The 17,580-nt window shown below is 31.9% G+C and overlaps 1 protein-coding gene across 1 annotated transcript in view; it reads left to right on the top strand.

Annotated features, from left to right (window-relative positions):
- Positions 1-15,571, top strand: part of LOC134268365 (glycerophosphocholine phosphodiesterase GPCPD1-like) — a 47,694-nt gene extending 32,123 nt beyond the window's left edge. The window contains exons 19-25 of the mRNA XM_062750608.1: positions 3,426-3,570; positions 12,145-12,243; positions 12,693-12,791; positions 13,291-13,389; positions 13,742-13,843; positions 14,360-14,458; positions 15,208-15,571. Of these exons, the coding sequence (XP_062606592.1) occupies positions 3,426-3,570; positions 12,145-12,243; positions 12,693-12,791; positions 13,291-13,389; positions 13,742-13,843; positions 14,360-14,458; positions 15,208-15,570 (1,006 nt within the window). The 3' untranslated portion in view covers position 15,571. The remainder of the gene's footprint in view (positions 1-3,425; positions 3,571-12,144; positions 12,244-12,692; positions 12,792-13,290; positions 13,390-13,741; positions 13,844-14,359; positions 14,459-15,207) is intronic.
- The last annotated feature ends 2,009 nt before the right edge of the window (positions 15,572-17,580 follow it).

Here is a 17,580-nt window from a genome sequence, read left to right on the forward strand (position 1 = left end):
GAGAAACTTGTTCATTTACTCTTTCTCTGTCTTTTCATTTAATATCTTTGAAATAAAAGTATTTCAATCATGTAAAGTTAAAAGTTAATTATTTTAGAATTTAGTAACGAGAGAGAGAGAGAGAGAGAGAGAGAGAGAGAATGTATACCAGTACATGTATTAGTTTACAAAATAATATAGTTATAAGCCCAACTTTGGTTATATATCTTGAGCTTATGTTAAGCTACATGCTTTGAAACTTTGATGCTTTATTTTTAGGTCACCTGAGTAACTCAGGTGACCTATTGCTATCCGTTTTCGTCCGTCGTTGTCAAAATCGTGTGTCGTGTGCCAACATTTGAACATTTTCACCTTCTTCTCTGAAACCACTGAACCAATTTCAACCAAATTTGGTAAACAGCATTTATGGGTGGAGGGGATAATAAAATTGTGTATTTCATTTTCCCCAAAATTTTGAGGGGTGGGGCCAAAAACTAAAATTATTGCAATCTTTAAAAATTTTCTACTTTACTCCTGGACATCAAGCAGTCAAACTGTTGGAATGAATGTAATGAGGATTGAGTCCTCTACCAAAATTGTGAAATTCATGGCCCCACAGGGGTACTAGTGCTAGGTGCGGGGATTTTAAATTATATAGTGAAAATGCATTATTTCTTTGAAAATCTTCTTCTCTGCTCCTGGGTATTAAATTAACTAATTAAGCACATAGATATGATGAGCAAGAGTGCCTCTTCTAAAATTGTGCATTTTATGGCCCCAGGGTCAGGGGTTCTGGTGTTAGGGAGGGGCCTATGGCTTATATAGTGAAAATGCATTATTTCTTTGAAAATCTTCTTCTCTGCTCCTTGGTATTAAATAAACTAACTAAGCACATAGTTATGATGTGCAAGAGTGCCTCTTCCAGATTTGTGAATTTTATGGCCCCAGGGTCAGGGGTTCTGGTGTTAGGGAGGGGCTCTATAGATTATATAGTGAAAATGCATTATTTCTTTGAAAATCTTATTCTCTGCTCCTTGGTTTTAAATAAACTAACTAAGCACATAGTTATGATGAGCAAGAGTGCCTCTTCCAGATTTGTGAATTTTATGGCCCCAGGGTCAGGGGTTCTGGTGTTAGGGCGGGGCTAAATATGCATTACCGTATAAGGGTTTTCTTGGCGGTATATAAAATTTGGCGTTTTGCCTTCTCAAAGGTATGCTTATAATTTTGGCGTCATTTATTTTAGCGGACACAGGGTTTCAGGCCTTCACAGATGAACACTAAAATATACTGACTATTTTAGCGACAATAATTTTAGCGGGCTACAATCAAAATGCCAAAATAAGCCAAAATTAAAACCCCGCTAAAATAACCCGCTATACGGTATATAGTGAAAATGCATTATTTCTTTGAAAATCTTCTTCTCTGCAATTGGGTATTAAATAAACAAACTAAGCACATAGTTATGATGAGCAAGAGTGCCTTTTCCAGATTTGTGAATTTTAAGGGCCCCAGGGTCAGGGGTTCTGGTGTTAGGGCGGGGCTCTATAGATTATATTGTGAAAATGCATTTATTCCTTGAAAATCTTCTCTGCTTCTGGGTATTAAATAAACTAACTAAGAACATAGTTATGATGTGCAAGAGTGCCTCTTCTTCCAGATTTGTGAATTTTATGGCCCCAGGGTCAGGGGTTCTGGTGTTAGGGCAAAATCTATTGATTATATAGTGAAAATGCATTTATTACTTGAAAATCTTCTTCTCTGCTTCTGGGTATTAAATAAACTAACTAAGAACATAGTTATGATAAGCAAGAGTGCCTCTTCCAGATTTGTGAATTTTATGGCCCCAGGGTCAGGGGTTCTGGTGTTAGGGCGGGGCTCTATAGATTATATAGTGAAAATGCCTTATTTCTTTGAAAATCTTCTCTGCTTCTGGGTATTAAATAAACTAACTAAACACATAGTTATGATGAGCAAGAGTGCCTCTTCCAGATTTGTGAATTTTATGGCCCCAGGGTCAGGGGTTCTGGTGTTAGGGCAGGGCTCTATAGATTATATAGTGAAAATGCATTATTTCTTTGAAAATCTTCTTCTCTGCTCCTGGGTATTAAATAAATTAACTAAACTCATAGTTATGATGAGCAAGAGTGCCTCTTCCAGATTTGTGAATTTCATGGCCCCAGGGTCAGGGGTTCTGGTGTTAGGCCAGGGCTCTATAGATTATATAGTGAAAATGCATTTATTCCTTGAAAATCTTCTCTGCTTCTGGGTATTAAATAAACTAACTAAGAACATACATGTAGTTATGATAAGCAAGAGTGCCTCTTCCAGATTTGTGAATTTTATGGCCCCAGGGTTAGGGGTTCTGGTGTTAGGGAGGGGCTCTATTGATTATATAGTTAAAATACATTAATTCTTTGAAAATATTTTCCTTTGCTTCTGGGTTTTATGCCAATGATCCAAGTATATATTTATTTATGATGAAGAAAGGTGCATCTAGCAAAGTGTTTTTTTTATGCCCCCAGGGTCAGAGGGGGGGGGGGGGGGTTACATAGTCTGAAAATAAATTAATGCTTTGAAATCTTCTCTTTGGTATTAATCAACCATTTTATGATAAAATTTGCAAAATTTTGAAATATGTGGCCCATGGGTCAGTGGTGCCTTTAGGGTGAGATGCACAACTGGGTATAAAGTGTAAGTGCGTTTCTCTTTGTTATTCTGATCTACCTCTGGGTATTAAGTAAATAGAGTAAGCATGCTAAGTTAATAATTATGATAAGCAATGGTGCCTCTTCCAAAATTGTAAATTGTAAATTTCATGGCCTCTGGTTTAAAACACGAACCAAATTCAATTGTTTGAAAGTTGTTACACAATACTCAGGTGACCTATAAGGCCCTTGGGCCTCTTGTTCTTTTTAATGCAATGTAAACATTTTATCACAAATATATGTATACAAAATGAGAGCATAAGAAAATTTATGATGCATAATACCTGTTTGACATTGTGAATAAAAATGCTAAAAAAAATATAAGATCATTCATGCAAGACATAAATGTATAGGTCATAATTTTTTCGCCTAGTCTAACTGTAAATATGTTTTAAATTTGTTTTGAGTTCATAATCTTTTCTCAAACAAGTGATGCTGTAGACGTCAGTTTTGCACTTTATAGTATTGTATATTGGGTAGAAGTTTATAAGTAGTTTATAAGGGGGAAAAGGAAAAAATAAATTAATAAATTTGAATCTTAATTATACAGTTAATTTCCTTTTATTGGAATGCTGCTAGTGGAATAATTATTATTTGGATTATATTTCAGCAACTGGTAATTTCAAGTACTTTTCACACAATCGATTTTCAAGGATGAGAAAATCTTTAGTGTGAGCCTGTCATTAGAAAACTTTTTTCGAGTTTGAAGTTGAAATTCTTGTTCATGCATCATTTCAGAATTGATTTCTTCAAGACTGGACAGAAGAGTGTGTTTGCAGTGGAGCGAGAACAAACAGAGAAAATTCTGAAAACGGCAGGACTTCTCAGTCCTAACGCGGGACTGCCGGCCCTGAGTATGTCAACCTCGGCATCAGACCTGGAAGCCGAAAACAACAATTGACGACAACAACAATTGATTATTACTTCATTTGTTTTCAATTTTTACAGTGTCTAGACATTTATCAACCATGTTATTTGTTTCCGGAATTGTGTGTGGTCTTCACAACTGAGGTTCCTGATAAAACAAAATTTTCAGGTGTTTCTGCTCAAAGGAAATTGTGAAATTTATGCATATGTACATGTATCTGTTGAAAGTACTTACACTGAACAAGGAAATTCTCTTTTTTATAATAGTTATTTATAATATCTTAAAAATGTTGTGTATTTGAGAGACTTAATGAATGTTACTATGTAACAAAGTAATTATTTCTCTCTTGAATGTCATTGAAATGAATGATAATTATTCTAATAGAATATGATTTTTTTTTTATATAGAAGTGCATTCTAAGAATGATTATTTTTTCTCCTTAATTTACACTGGCTGATGACTATTTATGAGGAATTGTGTGTATAATTGTAATACAAATCACTAGATATAGACAAGAGGCTACTTAGAATTTTAAATCAACACAATTATGGTGAACCTCTGCAATCAAAATCACTTCAGTTTTATCCATATTTCCAATTATCCTATACAATTATAGATAATTTATAGATACATGTCTCATTACCATGTACGGGAATAATGAAACTCACAGCAAGTTTCTTTGTTCACCATAATGGTGTTTTTTTCTTATAAAATTTGCTTTCAACAGTTTGCTTATAGTGTAGTAGTAAAGGATTACTATGTATGCTATGTAAGATGACTATTATTTAATATTTGTACTTTTGTTTGGGGTTGATTCATTCATTAGAGATGCACATGTATATGCAATATGTTAATTTATTCAAAGAACTATATGCGGTATTAACCAACACTTGCCCCCCAAAATCAAACTTTGATGGAGTAATATTTAATTAAGTCCTTAAACAGGGGAGTATATGCTGACTTCAAAGCACTGAATATATTTGTTGACGTCACAAATATGACGTAAATTTCAGTTTTTTATGAATTTTGCAGAAAAATAAAAGTATTTTTTATAGTGTGTGTTCAGGATTAAAATTTTGATATAATGTGTAGAAGGAAAATTGAACACACATGATATTAAAGCTTAAATTGTTGAAATTTTGTCCATTTGGTTGTATCAACAGAAATTGTGAATACAGCTCTGGAACTATAATATTTTCTGTTAACTTATATTTCTCGTACAATTTTTTTTCAGCACGAGGAAGTTTTCAAAAATTTTGGCATTATGTACCGCATATAGTTCTTTGGAAAAATACAGGATCTTCACTTATATTTGTTAAGATAATAAAAGTATTTTTATATTTTGGGTAATTTTAGGAAAATTGCAAATTGCTGAATTTTTAGCGAGGATGTTTTAATTTTGGCATTATTAGCGAGGGTTCTGAGATCGCTAAAATTAAATATCGCTAAAAAATAAACTGTGTTTAATTTGTAATAGCTTTTTAGGGAGCATTTTAGAATTGCTAAAATTACTTCTCACTAAAAATAAATTACGGTACCATCTTTTAAGGACAAATCGCTAAATTTTGTTTCGCTAAAATTTCCACTTATACGGTATTAAAAGCTTTGCCTTCAGTTTTCTAGTATAATATTTATATCTAATTTTATGATTGCTCAAATAAGCAAAATGCCAAAATTTGTATCTGAAATAATTTTGATTTTTCAACAAGGAGTTTGATTTCTGAAGATTGTCTTAATTTGAAGCAACACTCTGTGACATGTGTAATGCATAAAAATTTACCAGGTAAGTGTCAATTCATGTTATTTAATGCAGTGTTTTTACAATCAGAAATTGTTTTATAGTTCGTAGTTTTACTTTTTCTCAGGGGAAGTAAAGCTGTGCATTTTTTACCCAGTGCTGCTTTCTCTCTTTTTTTTTTTTTTTTTTGGGGGGGGGGGGGGGGAGTGTGATTAGTTTCAGTGTGTAATACCTATTGTTTGTAGTTAGATGATGTCTTTGGTTCAGGGACCTGCTTTTGCTTACATTACCTTATTTTTTAATTTTTTTCTTTAAATATCAAAGTGTTGTTTTATGTTTCCAAGGTTTCTTAATATCAACCAGTAATAATTATTTTAGTGTATGCTGTATACTGGATATGTATATATTGCAGACAATGGTCCTTACTCCTTAGTATATGTTTTATCATCCTTTTGAAGCTCTTTTAAAAAGAAAAGCACATAATGCTTTGATAAAGGAGATATGCAAACTTTAAGAGTATTTGTTTTTGTTTATTTATGAATATAAATCAATGGAATTATTGAGATGAAAAGGGAGGAAAGGATTACTATGAAGAGGCCTGGGTTATTTTTTGTCCTTTAAAACTTGCTCACTGTTTTGTCCCGTTTTAAATTTTCCCAGACATGGTTCTATCACAGAGACAATGTTGTCTTGAATTTGCCCTGTTTTAAATTTGCCCATTTGGAACCAGGGTGAAAGTGGCAAAAATTTATAAAAAAAAAAAAAAAAAAAAAAAACGCGAAAATTTCCTTGTTTACATCTGTATAGTTATTTATCAGAAATTCCAGAATTTCTTGTCGAGATGATATAAACATTTTGGGTAAAAGGAACATGTATTCAATAAACTTGACTAAGCTTTAAGCTTCAAAAACAAAACTTTCAGGGGTTTTAATTACAATTATTTATAAATAAAAAAAGGAAATAAATTATATGATTAAGAAAAATCTCTTCTATTTGAAGTGTATACATGTACTCAAAGCAATAAAAAAAATAATAACAATATCATACCATTATGGCTTTTAATAGGGGGAGGCAACTTCCACACATAGTGCGATGAGTGAAAGAAAAAAAACATTGGCTCGATAAAAGGCAATAAAAAAAGGGGGGGGGGGGTGAACCAGCATTTAAAGGAAACTTCTTTGCATAGAAAAATCCCTCTCTGCTTTCTATTGTGACTTGAGGAAAAGGTGCAGAGACGTTCACCTTGATCCGAGCACGAAATCATAAGGACATTAATCTAATCTGAAAAATATACCTTTATTTGTTTAAACGTAGCTATGACTAGAGGTACTGTGAGCAGTGAGCTCATATATAATGGAGTGTCCATGTTTTGTTGTGGGAAACTCAAAATATGTGTCAGAACAAAAAGTAAAATAGGAGGTGCACAATGGCAATATGTAATAAAAATTCTGTGAAAGTTTCATCAAATTTCTTTCAGCGGTATGAGAGGAGTTGCGGATAAGAGATGGGTACCCCAAAGCGTAACAGACGGACGGACGTACAGACAGACGGACATACCAATTACTATATACCCTCCCGCTTTTCAAGTGGGGGGTATAATAAAGTATTATGTATCATATAGAAGGAACCACATATATGAACAACCAAAGGGGTTTGCCTTGTTATATCCCGATTCAAACTCAATGGGACGGTGTAGAATTTTTTATGGTACATACACTGGACATCTTTTATTTGATTAAATAAATAAATGAGACACAATCATATTTGGGTCAATATAAAAAAAAGCAGCTAAATGGTTCATATGAAAATTGGAGATACAATTAAATATTTCCGTTTCTTTTTTGTATCTAAATTGATAAAGCTGCACAATATTTTGGGAAAACAATGTTTAGCAAACAGTAGGGAAGCTATTTTTTTCAGAATGTTCTCGTAAAAGTTATCAAATTGTGTTTTTCTGTCATTGGTGTTACCTTATAAAATTTTGTTGTATAGAATCAATTCAAAAACTTATGAATGCAATCCATGATAAACATGTACTAGGATTATTCAAGTTTACTGATAAGACCAAAAGTATCGTTGTCCAGTGATAAAAATTAAGTTTTCAATGATATTTGGACATTTACATGAGACAAAAATAAATAGACACACACTAAAAAATGCTGTAAATGTGGTGCCATGTGTGTACAGTTCAAAATAACATAATTTATGACTTTTTTCAAGGAGTGAAATTAGGTAATATAAAGTTATTTCTTACATTTAAACTTATTAAAAGTAAAAAATAACAATTTTTAGGTTGGTTACTCCACTGACTCAACTGTAACACCAATGATCGAAATTAGTAATACTAATGACTTAGCACTTAACAATTAGCATTTAAACATACTATAACATGAAACTTCATGTGAAAGACAGAATACACTGAATGGCTAACATACAAAAATGAAAAAAGTTTCTGGGATTTCATACTTAAAATGATCTTATAACAAAAAGAAAATAACACCAGTGACAGAATAGTTAACTTTTATGGTAACACCAATGACTGGTGAAGTAACACCGGTGACAAGAGATATGCAGTGTTTGTTAATCATTGGTTTGAAAAAAAAATAATGTTTGTTAAAATTGTGAAGGATATGATGTTTTAAATCCCACATTCTATTAGAGAACTTGATAAAATGTATTAATGTATTAATCAAAATCTCTTGTCACCGGTGTTACTTCACCAGTCATTGGTGTTACCATAAAAGTTAACTATTCGTAGAGAGATTTATACAAACTAAGTTAAACTTGACTAATTTTACTTCACTTAGGTGATAAATTCTGACATTCATGCATGGCCAGTGAATTTTTCAGAAGGGAAAATATATTTATGAAGTTGTCATTGGCATTATCAGATATTTAAAACATCCGTACGTGGAAAAAAAATATTTATTGGAAAATAAATCAAATTACTTTTAAATACCATAAATTAGGTTTGCAAAGTAGAATACAAATAAATAATTTTTCAATATAAGAAGAATATATTTTGCCTCCAAAAGTACTTGTTTTGTCAATGGTGTAACCATTCCTGTCATTGGTGTTAAACTTTAGAAAGTAATGCCAATGAATAACACCAATGACGTATTAGTCATAAAATGATCTAATATTTCTAATTTACCCTGGATAAAGTAAAAGTTTTGTCAACATTGCTTTTAGTTTCCCTAAAGAACATCTTTCGTAAAAGAGTTCAATGAATATCTAAAATTGTTTTGAAATAACGATGGAAACACCACTGACAAAAAAGTTTGTACTAGTGTACTTTTTTACTTCTGAAGTCCATTAATATGTTCTGATCATGAATATCAAGGAGCAGTTTCTGTTGTTTTTGGTGAGAAGTGATGTAATATGACTTAGGACTGTTTATATTCTCTTATCAGGAATGATAACTCTTTTGTAGCAAAAACAAAAATAGTAACACCAATGACACAACTTTCTTGTAAAGTCATATTAAATGCTGTATCAGTTAAATGGAAGGTGGGGCTCATATTTTTTTATTCAAAGATATATTCTATTTAACGTTTATTTTATGTATACATGATTTTTCAGACAAAATTTCATATAATTTTTGGCGTATTTATCCTTATTTGAAGAGAAAAGTTCCATGCATTGACAGCATGAATTTGGCTGATTGGTGTGATAAAATCATCCATTAACTTTAATGAAATTAATTATGTGAAAATTTCTATTAGTAAATAGAAAGTACAGATGTCATAGATTGTAAAGCAACAATCCAAAATTGGGAGAAAATAAGAAATAGGATTTTACAAAGAAGTGACACATTTAGCTGCTTTTTTTTATATTGACCCATTTACGTAAAGATGTTAAAAATACCTTCTAAAAAAACTTAGCATTGGACAAAACGTCATAATTTTATAGATATTTTTTTCGTTTTAAAATTGTATTATGTTGGTTGCAGTCAGTATCAGTACTGGAAGTAAAAACAGTGCATAATTTTAATGAACAGTACAGCCAAAATATTACCAGATCGAAATGTTTTCTTCATCTTTTCCCAATATTTGACAGTTTGTGTTAGATAGGTCATTTGCAAACCAGGAATCAACCAGCATCACTCATACTTTCAATAAACATCTATGGTTTATGGAAAACTGATTTTAATAAAGTTGAATTGTCAAACAATGCCGATTGCATTTAAAATTTGAGGTTTATTTCTTTACTTGCAATGTTTTGTAGTTGTTGCTTTTGTCCAAAACTGATTTGCAGGACCAGAATGCATCGTGTGATGAAAAAACAACAATATATATACATCGTTGACTTTATCACTGTGTAGTGAAAGGCTGATGGGAGGGAATTCCAAGAACACTTCCAATTAGGAGCATTGCAAGGTCTACTAGTGCAACTCAAGAGTACCATTTGCATTGCAATTCAGATCTTTTCCTCGAATTAGCACAAGATCTCTTAATGTACAGCGGAGGAATTTGCCCTTTACCACCCTTCAATGATGTCCTTTTATACAAATTTTGACTTCACCTCAGCAAAAGGTTTTGAAATTTGCATAATTGAAGTCACTTCTTACTCAAGTTAGATAACTCCACTTAATATATCCCTTTGACTTACATGCATACAGAATTGGTGGCAAACCTTATCATATTTAATGTCATTTTAAACCCAATTAGACACAGCGCTAATAAACAGCCGTTCTCTTATTTAGATTCAGAAATGTGTCAAAAATTCAAATGCAGTTTTGCAACAACGACCCGAATTCTTAGATGAATGTTGATAAGACATCAGCTTCTTTAGCGTCCTTGAACAGCTGAGTAATCAGCTGAGTGTTAACAATGAATAGCGCGGACGGCTTAATTTAAGGAGTGAGTTTCTCTCATCGTATTATTACGGTACCGCCAGACCTTTAATCCTCATTGTCTGGACTCACTATTTACTTGCATGGATGGCCACTGGAAATCTTATGATATGAAAACTGAATATTCTGTCATATGCCATGTAAATTACTCCCAAATTCCTAGGTGCAATTTTGTCACAAAGTTCAGAGAATAATAATAACAGAGTATAAGATCCAACCTAGTGCTTCAAACTCTCTCTCTCTCTCTTTCTCTCTCTCCTTGTATGAAAGTTTTATGAAATTATTACAGCATTGAATAAAAGATACGTTTTATATCAGAAGTTTATTGTCATCTTATGACACGCCCATTTCTTTAGAAATGGAGGATCAATTTGTTTATTCGAATACCTGTAGAACAGGTTTTCCATAAATGTAATAACCAATGAAATTGACGGTCTAAATTGAATGACTTCAATAGACATGACAAGTTCAAAAATATGTACATATTCGTTGCAATTTGTGTTTTACAGAAGCAGGGAGTCTCTAACTCTCTCTTCTAATTTTTTAATATTTCAGTGTAACTCATATTGCTTGGAGAATGGGGTACCTAAAACATTACACCATATTTCTTTTGTGTAAAATATGGGCGTGTCATTATGTTTTTGACGTTCAAAACATTCAGAACGTTTAAAAACAGTGAAAATTTTACCACTTCAGTGCGCTTCATTGTATTCACCAAATAGATACATGTATATTCACAATATCTATTCTTATAAATTAACAAATTTTTTAAATAAACTCTGAAACGGCTGCACAAGAGTTCTTACTTAAGCCTGTAGGAATACACTAGGTATAAGGTGATGTCCATAAAATTTACTCAGATTTCAATCGCATAGTAATTATCGTATATTTAATTAGAAGTCTACTTTCATTTTCGAATAACATATATACATGAAGAGATATAGTGGTGGCCCAAAATACTGGCATTTCTTTTTTTAAAAGTTGACACCAAATTTATTTATTCGTTATTTCCATATCCTTCTCATAAAACGTCATTTATGAATCTCTCTCTCTCTCTCTCTCTCTCTCTCTCTCTCTCTCTCTCTCTCTCTCTCTCTCTCTCTCTCTCTCTCTCTCTCTCTTCATTTTTAGCAATGATATCAAGGTTTTTATTGAAATTCATTTTGTAAAGCCTACAAAAGTCATAGAGCAGAAGTATTCGGAAATACGAAGTGTAATCTTATCTATTTTAAATGTTATACTAGATTGGGGTCAACAATATGTTTGAAGTAGGGGAGAATGAGCAGACAGCGTAAAGAAACATTCTAACATTGAAAACTAAATGCAGTCAACAAAAAATGAAAACGTGAGAGTGAGAAAGAAGACCAAAAAAAGTGCAGGATTTACAAACACACAGAGAAAAATGCTATGACAAAATTTAGCAGTTGGTATTATATTTATAGCCGAGAATAGTATGATGCTAAAATGAACAAGAAGAAAAGTGATGCTAATGATTATAACAAACTAAAGAATGCCGTCAGTACGGGAGATGTGACAGCGGTCAGACGATTAGTTAAAGGCGGGGTTAATGTTAATTCACGAACACTGGCACGTGACTGGGTAGGTATTTGCTGATCTCTTTTGTTATACGGTAAAAAAAAGTTTTAAAATAAAAGTTTTCACTGTCTTCTATCCATTCCTGAAATCCTGATTTTTCTCTCTCCTTCTTACCAGTTACCCATTAGTTCTTGTTTGCCATCATGTTATTTTTGGTTGGCCTCTCCTCCCTTTTCCTTCTGGGGTCCTCCTAAGCTGTTAAGTGCCACTTTCATTTTGTGTTTGTTGGCTTTCTGAAGACGTGTCCATCCATCTTGATCCAACTGTGTTTGCTTAGTTATTGTTTACATTACTTAATTATTTAGTAGGCTAATCATCAAATATTCAAATGATTACATGTATTAGTTAATATTTATTATTAAAAATGTCATACAGATTTATCCATGGCTTTTTTTTTCAGAATGGAACAACAATTCTCCATATAGCTGTTGCAAACAATAAATCTGATATAGTAAAACTGCTTCTGAATGCAGGGGCTGATGTGAAGACAGCTAACAATGTAAGCCATTAACAGACTTGAGTTTATATGATTACTTTTAATTCATAAAGTAAACTGCTTGTTCAAATAAGGTTCATCAATGCACGTTTCCACCAAAATATCTTCAACATGTATTTACTTGGATTTTGTAATCAAGGGTATCTTTAAAAAAAAAATTCGTTTGACTTCTCCCAACCAAATGACTAAAAATGGCCCAATTCAAAACATTTTAAACCTCCAAATATTCTTTTTTTTTTAATTTGGTTATGAATTTTCAAGTCCCATCAACATGATCAACAACCTTCAGCTTAAATAAATTTTAGAAATTCAGCAATAAAGTTGCAATTGTTTGAGGAGAAAAAGTCTCTAACTAGCTACTGATTAAATTTTTTCTTCTTCTGTCAAGAGAGAGCAAACAGACACAATTTTAAAGATGGCCCAAAATATGATTTTATCTTTTTCTTATGCAGCAAGGAAGGACTCCTTTACATATTGCTTCAAGATCAGGAAATGCTGAAATTACAAAACAACTCATCGATGCTGGGTCAGATGTTGATGCCACAACTAAGGTTAGTAGTAATGGCATCCAAGAATATATGATATCAAAATAGTACTGTAATCCATATAATATTATTAGTTCAACTTATGAACTGACATAACTGTGATAACTGCAGAAAGGATCCTGACTTTCAAAATTAATATGATTAAGACTCAGTCCTGGATAACTGTGAACATGTGTTCCCATTCTAATCATTTAATGAATAAATGTATTGTTGTCATTACCTCTTGGAGCAAAGTGAGGGGGAGATAATATTCTAACATATATTTTTCTGATTGTACTATAAATATGTGATGTACCCAATTTAATCATAATTTGAACAAGTTGCTCAAAAGAAAAGAAATTCCTCTCAGTTTAGCTTTATACGTGTGTTCATGGAATGTATTATTGCAAAAAATATTATTATTCAGTACACGTAAAGGAAATTAATGGTACATTTTTCATGTGTGAAAAAACTACAACAAGATAGTTAGGAAGTTTGAGATTTAAAACGTGTTGTATTTTTATAGGACTGTAGGACAGCTTTACATACTGCTACGTGGAGGGGACATACAGATGTAGTCAGACTGTTAGTGGAGGCTAATGCTGATGTCAACATCCATGATGGGGTATGCGTTTAAGAAGTTAATATGCATATATTATTTGAATGCTATTGAGTTAACTGTTACTCTCTGAAGATAATTGTAAAAATTATAATAACATGATTAAATTTCATATTATTTATTCTTAAAAATCATACCCTTATCTAACTTTCAACAATTATCATGTGAATTACTCAAATTATTGTGGAATAAAGAAAAGAATATCATTTTAAATAAAGTTATTATAAAGTACAAAACTGTTAAAACCAATTTTGAAATGCACACACCTTTAATGTATTTAGAAATGGTAGAAATGATTTTTTCCATGTGCATATTTACTTTGCATGTTAAGAAATTAAAATTCAATCAATTTCTTCAGGATAGTTGGACTCCTTTGTTCTGGGCAGCAAAATTAAACTACAGAACAATCACGGAACTCCTAGTGGAACATGGAGCCAATTTAAATCATCGCATTGTTAATGTAATACTCTTTTGTGTAGTAGTGAAGTTATCACATCATTCAAATGTTTTAAAAATTCGAAGATAAGCATGATGATTCATCTGCATCAGAAGCCTATGTCTCCCAGTTGATTTGATATGCAAGAACATACTTTAAATACAAACAAAAAAATAGGGCAAGCTTTTGACAAATAAATTGATGAAACAAGGATATCAAAGGTCTTGTTAAAAGTTTACATATTGATATTTCTATGGTTGATAAAATGAATTGTTGTCAGCAAATACAAACTATCATTAAGTTTTACCATTAATATATAAGAAAAAAATTAATGTTCGTTTTGGACAAAATATTAAATAAACTTTCAGATTTTTTAGAGTAATACAAAATTTTTGTTAAAAAAAGAAAACTCTTCTAATGATAAGAGAGCTTTAAAAATTAAAAAAAAAATAAAAAACATGAGAAAAGGCTGACTTTGATGTAGCTTTAAAAAAAAAATAGTTACATCCAATTTCGATTGTGGAAAATTTTATATTTCAGAAAGAATACACAGCTCTGCATGAAGCAGTTCGGAATGGTCACATGGGTTTATCTAAGTATTTGATACATGAAGGAGCTGATGTCAACTTGAAAGCAAAGGTAAAGTTGATAAAGACCAATGGAGTTCCACTAATATTGAACTGTTAAGCAGATTTTTTTGGACCTTTATTGTCTTTTTGGAATTCTTATGTATCATCTGGACTTCACAGTTAACTACATTTATTATACCTCTACTGATTTCTCCCTATATAAAATAAAGTGATTAGATCAGAACAATTCTCTAGAAATCACTGTGAATAGGCTAATCCTCGTGCATTAATTACATCCCTTTTGAATTGTCATGCTATTAAGCTTTTTTGTGATGTCATAGGGAGACACAAAACACAATTTCGTAACATATTTCATGTAACAAAACTCAACAAAATAGGCCTAAGAGCAAAAATGCAATGATTGCATTCTTAGGAAATAACGAATATTTGCGACCGCTTACGCGAAAGTTATGTATAATGATTAGTTAATCTGTAAATGAATATTTTTTTAAAAAGGTGATCTTTTTTATATTTGTATTGGTAAAATAAAACAATGAGAGGGGGAGTGAAATGGGTGTGTGTAAAATTGAGGTACACTAGAGATATACAAACTGTATAGAATTCTACTAAAATTTGTTTGATCATAAGTTAAGCAAAATAATTATCTTTAAAAATAGTCAACAAATTGTAATTTTTTTCCTTTTGGCACTATTAAGTTACAAATGTAGTCACTAAACAAAAAAAAAGAGTACTACCTTTTTTGCGGTATTGTGAATTCCTAATTAAGCTTATTAATAGAGCCTTAATTTGTTTTCACAGGATGAAGGGGTATTGGAGTTTCTTCTGAAATCTCATCACTTTGATCCAGTAGTTTTCATAGACATGATGGATTTCTGTATACTTCATGGCTATAAACTGTGCAGGGAATCTTTATCAAAGAAAGTATTGTCTGTGAAATCATTACATGATTGTGAAGAAATCCGTGACTGGCTACAGAGGACATTACAAACAGTGCCATCTCTGTCAGCCATTTGTAGGGACTTTCTAAGACAGCAGCTTTCATCATGTATGACAACACGAATCCAGAAAAGTATAGACAAGCTACCTCTTCCTCCATTACTTAAAGACTACTTGGCATTCAAAGATGAAGAATGTGAATCATTATTAAAAATTTCATTTTGAATGTGTAGTTGATTTTTTTCCTGATCATTAGCTATTGGTCTGTACATGAATGCATTAATTTTAAATCCATCAAAATATATACCGGCAATATTTTAATAGGAGGAAACCTTAAATGAAAGAAACTGAAGAGAATTATTACTCTGTAATACATGTATCAAATAGATCATAGAAAAATTAGTTTATACTACCTACATGTATATAAAATTGCCAAAACTGTTAAAACTACTTACTTAATATATTTATATTCCCCCTCCAGCCTAATGATTTTGATTGTTAAATAACTGCATTTTGCTTAACATAAAAATGCCTTGAACCCATTGTCTAAATTTTTAAAGTGAAGTAAACTGTTGACAAACAAGTTGATGAAACAAGGATATGCATAATCTTGTTTTAAGTCAACATTTTGCAAAGTCTATTGTCAGTACAAGGACCTTTTCAGCAAATACTATCTATCATTAAATCAATTGCTGACTGATGGTTTTCATAGTAAGTTAGAATATCATTTCCATACTGAATTATGCGCAGAATTTGTGTTTGTCCAATTATGACAAGGAGAACATGACTGGTCACAGTTGCGAGTAGTTAACAGGAGATGTTTACTCTCCCATGGCACCTCATCCCATCTATGATGTTTAATGAAATCAGTGTTTGCTTTACTTCCAGGTTATACTGTTTCAATTGTTTTTGGAGCTTGTCTCCATATTCCATACTAAAATAAAAGCATTGTTTTATTTCTGCTTTCCTGTGTACCCCCATTGTCCCCCAAGCTTGCTTGAAGAAAATGCTTCCCTAATTATAGTAGGACTTAATATATACATTAATGTTTGTGTTCATCCTTGTAATATCGCTAGACAAATCAAGCAGATCACAGAATCTCTCTCTCTCTCTCTCTCTCTCTCTCTCTCTCAAAGAATTTCCAGCATGTGCTGATTAATCACAAAAGTAATGGATGGACTTTTTTGTAATGTTTATGTATTGATAGTGATATAATTCTATACTATGTGGACAATCTTTTTTTCTTCTGAACGGATTAAAAAGCACTAGTCGAGCCCCTTAAAATGATCTGATTTTTTGAAGATAAAAATTTTGACCTTCATTTAATGATGTCTAAAACATTTCCTTAAAGTGAAAACCACATGTAGAAAAATACCCGGAAATCTTTCTTAACTTTATAATATTATATAACTTTGTGAGATCCATTAAGATGTTGCATACGATATGGTCAATTTCTATCTGACAAGACTCATGTATAAAAAGATTGCCTCGTTTTCACTTTCGCTTTCGACAAACATGGAAGTTTGCAAGTTGTAGGTGAGGAAAATTTAAAAGATAATAGTGAAAACTCTTGAGGCTGAATTTACAAAACAATTACAAGGATATCTGTGAACATTTTTTGAATACTTGCACATATCATTTCATGGTTCCATATCTTTTTTACAGAGGGACATTGAGCTGTTTCTACGATTCCACACAAAGATATGCCAGCATGACGTGTATGGGTGTGTCATGACCTTGAAGAAAGGTATATTTTGTCAGTGCATATAAGGTCACTGCAAGAAAAATTTCAGAATTCGTGAGGGGGTCCATATCTCTGTTATGAATAAACTTGCGTTATTAGGGCTATAGAGGCTTAAAATTTATGCCCATGAAACAAGGGTGTGTAAATGACCTTGACATTCAAGGTCATTTGGTTAATACTAGGTAAACACTGGAAGAATAAATTAATAAATTTGGGAAAATATTATTTATATAATATTCTTATGGATTAACTTGGTAGGTTCTCATTTCACACAAAGATTGCCTATGACCCAAGGGTGTGTGGTGACCCTGACCCCAGGTTATTTGGGGAACTTCAAGGTCACTGGAAGAAAAATTTCATAATTCATGTTTGATACATATCTTTATTATGTAAAAACTTACTTCTGAAAAACCCAGAGATATGCTCAATTTTGTCCGACGTTTGGACATGTATAAAAAGATTGATTAACATTAAACTTTACAGAATTGTAT

Source organism: Saccostrea cucullata, unplaced genomic scaffold (genome assembly GCF_032062105.1).
Source record: "Saccostrea cucullata isolate Sc308-1 unplaced genomic scaffold, CSIRO_AGI_Scuc_v1 ctg2336, whole genome shotgun sequence".
Lineage (NCBI taxonomy): Eukaryota > Metazoa > Mollusca > Bivalvia > Ostreida > Ostreidae > Saccostrea > Saccostrea cuccullata.